At 42.5% G+C, this 9,156-nt stretch overlaps 1 protein-coding gene across 1 annotated transcript in view; it reads right to left on the bottom strand.

Moving 5' to 3' along the window:
• Positions 1 to 885: 885 nt before the first annotated feature.
• Positions 886 to 9,156, bottom strand: part of LOC147624370 (zinc ion binding protein) — a 130,184-nt gene continuing 121,913 nt past the window's right edge. Inside the window, exons 17-26 of the mRNA XM_086819359.1 lie at positions 5,167 to 5,245; positions 4,626 to 4,688; positions 4,362 to 4,492; positions 4,081 to 4,186; positions 3,807 to 3,995; positions 3,471 to 3,698; positions 2,782 to 2,937; positions 2,104 to 2,253; positions 1,803 to 1,937; positions 886 to 1,428 (exon numbers count right to left, since the gene is read on the bottom strand). Coding sequence (XP_086675485.1) covers positions 1,285 to 1,428; positions 1,803 to 1,937; positions 2,104 to 2,253; positions 2,782 to 2,937; positions 3,471 to 3,698; positions 3,807 to 3,995; positions 4,081 to 4,186; positions 4,362 to 4,492; positions 4,626 to 4,688; positions 5,167 to 5,245 — 1,381 coding nt within the window. The 3' untranslated portion in view covers positions 886 to 1,284. The remainder of the gene's footprint in view (positions 1,429 to 1,802; positions 1,938 to 2,103; positions 2,254 to 2,781; positions 2,938 to 3,470; positions 3,699 to 3,806; positions 3,996 to 4,080; positions 4,187 to 4,361; positions 4,493 to 4,625; positions 4,689 to 5,166; positions 5,246 to 9,156) is intronic.

Here is a 9,156-nt window from a genome sequence, read left to right as displayed (position 1 = left end):
CAACTTGTAGCCAAATAGTTTTTCTTTTATCAAGGTGAATGGGTTGAGCTAGTCACTTTATATATCTACCTGGGATTACTTTTACTGGTCATATTTTCATTGAGGCTGGCTACTCATGCCCACTTAGCGACAAGACTCGCTGCTCGGCCTAATTTGAGAGAGAACTTTAAGACTCACTTCCAAGAACCCAATATCAAGAGTTGTTTTCTTAACACTTTGTTGAGACATTCCATGCAATATGGAGCCTTGAAGTTTGGAGGAGATCGAAGGAGGATAGAGAGATTGCAAGTGATGATATTCTCCTGTTTTGATCAAGAAGTGATGATATTCTCTTGTATGATCAGGAGTGGGTCTTCCGTGCCATGTGAGAGATCATATTGCTCAAGTTTGAAGCATCCCATCAGATCTTAGATTCCCTCTTCCAAACTATTATTTGCATTGACCACTTCCCATGGTTGGCACCATGGGTCTTCCAAAAAACTTGCAAAGAAAGGTCAAAGCAGACATCAGTATTCTTATATCGCTAGATGGTTTCTTCACATTATCTTTAAATGGATCACCTCCCCCTTTGATTACAACTCGGAGGTCCCTCCTTTTGGAGTTCTCTTGACGAGATCAACCATATATATCCATCTAGATTTGATTTGGCTTTACACAAGTGGACCTAGCTGATCCCATCAGAGCTTTTTACAAAGCTTTTTCACTTCTACAAAGCATCTTTTAAGAGTTCCAGAGTATGGTTTAATCAAGAAACCCAAGTATCTCTCTAGACACCCTGCATGCCATGACAATTGCCATTAGAGTACGTTTTCATTGTCTTTGAATTGTGGCACGGGGGACATTCCACAAGAAGCGAGTATGCCAGGTATGCACTACCAGCGAGAGACAGAGAAGCACTATTCGTTTTCATGTCCAATTTATTATGCAATACAAGGGAGAGTTCAATATCTCTTCAAACAGGGGTTTGGTCCTCTTTCAAAGTGATGCACTACAAAGTTAAGAGATGTTTGGGCATGTATCTGACAAAGCTGCACCGTCATAGAAAGACCTTGATGCAAAACACATGCACAGTTCTTGACAACGAGCCCGAGGTCATAGTGTCTTCTTCTGAAACAAGCCTTTATTATACAACTTTAGCAGAGATGCTAGGCTAGACCTCACAAAACAAACCAAACTGGTGGTAGTTGATTGCTCCGCAATCCACACTTTTCCTTCAAGGAATAGCAGCTTTCATCTAGGTGAGCTTAAGGGGTCTCCAAAAAGGGTGGTGTTCATTCGCCATACTCAGGCTTGCTGCCGTTTTATCTCCCAAGAAAGAATTTCCCGTGTCTCCTCAGATGAGATGAAAGGTCTCGAGATTTCAGAAATCATAAGCTCCCCACAGTAAGGACATTCTCCAGCAATGGCATCATCGAGCTGCAGACGAAGCTGAACACAACACACTAGAAGGTTAAACAAACCAACTGAAAGCTTTGTGAAGATGAATAATTGCCCCTAGGGAGGTCATTAGAAAAAAATCGCATGATAGCACCGGAGTGCACATTTACGTAAATATACAGGTGTTAGATATATTCATCTTACAAGTTTGTATACTTTCTTGCCCTAGGAGGCATAACCCTTCATCATCAAGCTACACAGCCATAAAAGTTTGTATATTTACAGAAGATGGTGTGTATTCACAAAAATATGTTAAAAGACCTTATTTTAAAATTCCCTCTGCAAAGCATGTGATACAGAGGTTTTCTAGGAAGTGAGGACCTACATGAAAGAAGGGGGAGGGGGGATGTGTGTGGGAGGGTTACCTGATCTACTGGAGAGGGGTTTGTTGCTTCAAGTGGGTCTTCATTTTCCATAGATGATTCATGCTCTTTACTCATTGTTGTTCCAGAATTGGCTAGCACAACAAGCTTGCGCTGTAGGTCCATTATGCGATCCATCTACAAACAAAATAACCTTCTATATTAAACTACAGATAATTGCAATACTCATATTTATTGCAAAGTCATTTTCCTGTACATGTGTAACGCAAAAGGAAGAAGAAAAGGATTTATATGATTGCAACCATCACTAATCCAAATTAGTGTACTCTTAAAACAGCTTTACCTCATTTTTGTCTTTGTGTTTGATGACATGGGCAAGAAGGCACTGTGCATGAAATGAATGTTCACAAGGGAATACATAAAAAGGTGCCATCACAGAAGAATATCCTCTTGTTTGCACACTTCCTGATGCAAAAATACCAAGCCCACAAACCTGCCAGAATTTGGAAAAGATCAATAATTAGGCGAGCACACTCAATTCATGCATGTACATGCAGAAATATGTATGTATGTACCCATTTAAGTAGGTAAATATATATCTACCTATGCAGATAAGTATGTGTGCATGTACAAACATATGGGTATATGTACGTGAGTGCATGCATTTATGGATGCATCTGCGTATGTGTATGTGTGTGCAAACGTACCTATGTACATTTTGTGCATATGTACTTACTTACATTGTATGTGTATATATTTATGCATATGTACTTACATTGTATGTGTATATATTTATGAATGTGTGTGTTGTATGTATGAGTGTGCAAGCGTACATACTTACATTATGTGCATGTGTGCATATATACTTACAATATGAGCACGAGTGCGTACATGCATACATAATGTGCATGCATGCACATGTATGTAAATTATGTGTATGCGTACTATGTATGTACATATTAATAAAATACGCTTTTGTGGATGTTGCACAGTCTATGCGCACAAGGCAAGAGAAAATTACTCCACACTTCTCATCACGATCAACAATGGCATATCTCTGTGTAAGGGCACTGATATCACGCCGGATATTGTCAGCACCCCGAGTTGCATCGTTCATCTCTTGCTTTAATTGGTTGATTTGCCTATTATAATCCTCCAGTGATGCACAAATAGCTTCCTGGTTCCCATAACACAAAGTGGCATCAAATCGGTGAGCAACAAAGGAAAGATTTCTTTCTTTAACATGTTAACTAGCCTATTGTACACCTCTATTGATATATCAATTCACTTGCACATGCATGTATGCAAAAGCACACCAGAAAAAGAAGTGGCAGGCCTGTCATGTTTCCTACACTTGTTTTATGCTGTCTTATTTGAGGGGACTGCTTGCTGAAGATTTGTTCGCTATTTTTTGGGATTAGAACCAAAGCTATGTGTACAAAGGAGGACTGCGACCTTCTCATCAAAGTTTCACTAGTTCATCATATTTAAAAATACTATTGACCAAGCTAAAAAGAGCTTAAGAAGTATCACCAAGGCCTACCCATGGCAGGCCAAAGAGTGCATCACATAGGCATTGTTAACTGTATCCCCTCCATACAGCATGCACGAACATCCAGCATTGTTAACTGTATCCCCTCCATACAGCATGCACGAACATCCAGCAGCTACCTTTTATTACAGAGCAAACATGCTCACTTTATGTCTCACCTTGAAATCATCGATGAGTGCGAAATCTGGAAAAAACGGTAAAATGTCTTCAATTTTCAGAAGCCCATCTGCTTCTTTCAAGAAAGCAATCGCCTTGCGAATGTTCTCTCTCTCTACTCCCTTCTCCTGTTGAATCACATGCCTTGCTACCATGAGCCAAAGCTTTTTTTGCAATTCGGGATCATCCTCCACTTTGTCTGCTTCCGCCTTTGCAAGCTCAGGATCTACCTAAAACATGGAAAGAGATAGACTTGACACCTATCCTATTTTTTTTGTTAATCATATCAAATTCACTATTAACTTCTACTATGAGTGGGTAAATACTAAAATATGGACCTGTAGAGCAAGGGCAACAGCCTCCTCGTGCATATTCATTGTGCTGTAGATGTGTACACATGCTCGCATTCGCTTCTCCTTTAAGCACAGCCGGAGTGCATACTTTGGATCATAGAATATGTCTGGCTGCCCATGCCTTCCTTTCCCGTATTTGCTTTCCAGAAACCTAAGGAGTGCACTTTCATCCTCCTGAGACAAGCATGGCACAACAAGTTACATGTCCTGCTCTACTATCACTAGGTAAAGAAATCATGTGATTAAAAGACTTAAGCACCTGTTTAGCATACAAAGAAAGCAGCAGGTTGTGCACAGCACTGTCCTTGTTCTGCTGCCGCTGTACACAGAACTCCAGATACTTTATGGCTTCATGAGGTTCATCTCTGCAAGAATAGATATAACCACTCTTTATACTTCCATAAGCATAGAAAACAAAGGTGTGCATTTCAAAGCTATGAAACTATCCATAACTTTACGGTATCAGTGGAATAAAAGTACATGATTATGGACAGCTTCCCAGGTTTGCACTGCTTGCACAGAGAGTGTTAGGAGGCTTACTTAGAGTGAGGCTTGCTTGAGTAGCGCATTAATGCAGGGATCAAGCGCCTAGGATTCAAATTGTCCATTGTCATCCAGAACTCCACCGTTTCATATGGATCCAGCATTATTAGATCCGGTGCAAATTTGTACTAAATTCCAAGTTTGTTCATATCAGTCAGAAGGAAAAAACCTTGCTAATAGATTGTGATTGATTAACGTTAATCAACCAGCTATGTATACAAAAGAAGGTACTTTTGGATGCACTTTTAAGGAAACAAGTACCTGTAGCTCCGGTGAGATGTTGGGCTTTCGAAGCACTCCCAAGGCTTTCTTAGCCTCTCCTTGCTGTTAAAAGTACAAAAAAGTGTGCAATTGCTGATGTAGAGGAATCCAAGAATTGGACTACCATGCAACTATGAGACTGCCTTCACTACGTGTTACTAAGAAAAAGGGCAGCATTTGGTGACTGTAATTGCATCTGTATAAGAACTTACAAGCATCTTGTATTAGATGACAGACTTTTCTCTACCATTCCTCCCTTCACCCAGGTGCTAAGATAGATGACAGACTTTTCTCTACCATTCCTCCCTTCACACACACCCCCAAACCAAAAAAAACCTCCCAAAAAATTCCACACCACCTCAAAACACTTGTTATATTTGCCTTATGTTGGTGTTTGTGTAGAAAACTATACATCTCAAGCAGCTGTCATTGGTGCAGTATTGCATCCTATCACAATCTTTGGGAACAGCAAGGCAATAACTTGTACGTTGACCTATTCTAAACCTGTGGAGATTTTTACTTTAAAAGGCCAAATCTTCACCTGAATATAGTGATGAATCACCGTTTCATGTTGTTCCTTCAAACCCGCAAAAAAGATTAGCTCCTCGACCCTCCCGTAGCTACACAAAGATATATATATGCATTTATAGGCATTTGGCAAAAATCCATACAATGTCCTAGTAGTAGGACTAGTTTAAACATAAGACATTGAAACAGAAGTTCATGGTACATCAAACCAGTTCTTGAATTTTCTACCAATGATAACTAAACAAGGAAGATTGTTTTGTTTGGAAAAATTATCAAGGGGCACCTCTTCATTACCTTCTCCACCTGGAAGCACACCTACCTATACAGGCACTTTGTAGCCAGGTCACTTTGACTAAGGAGGCTGTGCTCCATGCCTTCAAAACCAACAGCAAATACACTCATACATTAGTGGATTAACCTACGCAGTGCGACGGGCTCAGCTGCATGACTTTGTCTGAAGCTGTATAGGCGAATCAAACTCGGCCTGATAGTAGGCGTGCCCCAAGGGATGAATGTCTGTGATCTTTCCAGGCGCGCCGAGAAGGCTTGCCTGTACCAAATCCTTGAACTGTCCGTGTGCACCAAGCGGCTACCCACAATCTTGCATACCAGGGTGGAGGCCTCCGAAGAGGCAATTGTCGTAGCAAGGAGCTGGAGATTTTCAGAAAAGGATAGGCAAGGGACGGCGGCCTCGGTCGTGGATGACGGAGTGGCTGCCATGGAGTCCACTTGAAGGGGGGCCAACGGGAGGTGGAGGAAGGGGCTGTGCATTGAGCACCCGGGGGGGGGGGGGGGGGGGGGTGGCTGGGACAGGTACGCAGGGGGAGCGGGAGCTCCAGTTCACAAACTCGGGTCTTTTGCATACTTTTATAATTTAAGAAAGGAGAGATTCCACGATGAGAAGTTAGAAAGTTCTAGGATACTAAGTGGCTAAGTTTTTCGATGAAAGAGAAAATTGTGTTAAGAATTTTGAGTCGTGAAGGCTAACTAGCGTTAGCATTTGACTTTGATGAGAAAAGCTAAGATCCTTGTATAATGATTTTCTTTTGTGCTCTCTCATCACTTATCTTTACTATTCGAAGCCTGAAAATGTCTTGTTCATTAGATCAGAAAGAAATAGCTTTTGCTTTTGTTGTATGAATCATCTAATGGATTGAGATGTGAAATTTAGCTTCCAATTCAAATCTGCATATCAGGTAGCAAAAGTATTGTTTACTCAGATCATTATCACTGTGCACCTTTGGAGAGGGATCATTAGAGACACCAGGAGGTCAACTTAGTTGCAGTCCCTAGAATTGTAGCTCACAGAAACTCTTGCATTGTCACTAAAAAATGATTGGCTCAAAGTGCTCTATGCAATGAGATCAGGAGTTGGTGTGGGACTATGTTAGATATGTCAGGGTTGCGTTCACAAAAGTGTTGTTCTTACTTTGAAACACAAACAAGGTGGTTAGAAACGTTAGGTAAGATATTTAACAATTGTGTACACATAATGCATGCAGGCTGCAATATGGCATGCATAGATGAGGCATAGTGTCCACCTAGTAAGGTCTAGGAGAATCAGAAACTTCAAAATTTACATAGGAGGTTTTGCATTTTGTATGGAGTATGGTACGTTCATACATGCATGCGGTATGCGAAGTACAGAACGGATCACAAGATTGAGTAGGAGTACAGAATGCAACTATGAACACAAATATTCGGAGAAGAATAGAGGAAAGAGAATGACAGTGGAAGACTCGATTCTCTCAATCTAATCTACTGTCCTTTGACAAACTTAAGATTTACAAAGAATCATGCTAGATCTTCTGAAAACTAAACTGCATGCAAAGCTAACTGCGAACAAAGCAAGAAATCCTCCTATAATACTCTCCGAATTGCTGAAATCTCCTACAATAGGAAACCATGGACTGATTTGCGTCAATGGCTGCTGGTTAACACTACCACTAATCTTCTCTCCCTCATCTGGCTGCTCAAAACACCCGTGTGGCAGATGATTAGATCGAGGACAGGGGTCTTATTTATAGAAAAACTAAGTTGGCCACCAACCAGTCAGCTGATTTTGCAGTAATCTGCATTTGGCATTATCTTTATTCACACACAGTCTATTTGGTCCCTAGGTATTTGTTTCTTCTGCTAAGCCCTAATCCTAACTAGCAGACTAACTGTAATGGTTGAGGGTGATGCGTGCGACAGATCATCAGTGATTGCAGTTTTCATAAGCACCTCTGCCTTCTTTTTGCCTTTATTGCTAGGGGGACAACTCTGTGGTACCATGTGGCTATACTCCCAATGCTTCAGAGATCTTTGGATCTTGGATATGGTTGAGAGCTTGGATGGAGCTTTGGCTCCTAGTCTAATATTATGCCCTTGATGTACTGTCATTACTGGCCATTGAAATCCTTGGTGAAGGTCCCCAAAGTAGAGTGGACATGCTCATAGTCACTTGCAATGTGCTTCGACTAGGTAGAGCAATGAGCTGTAATAGACAGAGAGATTAATACCCTGATAATTCAGGACCACTCTCTCACTACTGGTTGCACTAGGAGATGTGGCAAGTTCCACGCTCTGCCCATTCCATTGATGAGGTACATACAATGCAGGCCTTCTTTGCGTGGTGGCCGCACGGCTTCGACCCAGTGTCTGATCCCTTGGCTAGCGTCTCAAGCTTTCCTATGACAGTCTGCTTTCCAGGTCTCAAGAAGGAATACCTTTCTCTCCTCCTGGTGATAGGTGGCTATCGGAAGAGTGTCCCCACCCCCCCCCCCCTCTTCCCCCCGACCGCCACTTTGGTTCTTGCACGGCCAATGTCCTGCCGCTGTTGTCTATCCCTGACATCTAAATCTTGTGGCCTAGCCATGGAGTGTAAGCAAAAAAGGGGGTGTCATAGAAGATCACCCTTTTCATGTGGCTACTTGCAGATAGGAGCTTGGTAGTTGGCTGGCAGTAGACCAACATTATGTCCGAGATGTAGCCATCCCCAAGAGTCTCAACGTCATTGTCTTTGGGATTGCCCGAAGGCTTAGCAGGTTTGGCATAGGAGCCTACATGTTTTCACTATGGATCGGGCCCCCGCCCATACTGCTACGTGGACAGAGTTGCTTGGGTCACTGAGGCCACACTTGTCAAGTCATGAGGAGGAAGGTGAGTGTTACATGCACTGAGGTTGATCGTGATAATGCTCAACAAGGCCTTCTTTATACCTTTATGCGGTGAAATTCTTTATCCAATTCAGAGATTAGAGAGAAAAGAATAAGAGAGTGAAGTAGACGACACCTTATTGGGTCCCAAATACCCACTGTAAAGTCCCCACCCCCCTTGCAAGCAGGAGTATTTGCTTATATTATTCTTTGGAGAATGATGTACAATGCTTGAGTAAACAAGCGATATGAATGCCCAACGCAAGGATGAGAAAGACCATACGTCGGCTGAGTATCCACCAATCTGAGGCACTGCAGAAGACTCTTCAAGCCACTGATGCACGTCCAGATAGCTATAGGACTGCACATATTGTTACAAGACCGAGTATTTTACCTCTTTGTCTTAAGCATTGTAATTATGTTTTAAGCATGTTTAAGCATTCACTAATCATGTTTAATCCGGTAAATGCATGTGTGTAAGTTTGTACACGTGTGTGGATGCAGATACATGTTTGGTGTGTGTGTGTTCATGTGCATGCTTTTGGTTTTTCTCTTACCTTGTTGCAGGAAATAGCAGCTGAGGCACCTTGTGATTCAGCCCAATCAGCAACCGACACATGGCACAAATGACGTGCCAGCTGACACGTGTGCAGGTACAACAGGCTGCACAGGCTGGACTGCACGTGTGGCTGGCTGTTGCTCAGGAGCCGAGGCGGCTGCAAGTACTGCCACGTGGGCAGCCAAGCATGGGCAGTACTGCCATGTGGGCAGCCAAGCGCCAGGAAGCAGCAGCCAAGCGTAGCAGCAGCAGCAGCCAAGCGCCAGGCAGCAGCGAAGCAAGCGCAAGGCAGGCGGCTGGCTGA

This window comes from Cibotium barometz, chromosome 25 (genome assembly GCF_041138505.1).
Source record: "Cibotium barometz isolate CiBa-2024 chromosome 25, ASM4113850v1, whole genome shotgun sequence".
NCBI lineage: Eukaryota > Viridiplantae > Streptophyta > Polypodiopsida > Cyatheales > Cibotiaceae > Cibotium > Cibotium barometz.
This window is presented reverse-complemented; position numbering and strand designations above follow the sequence as displayed.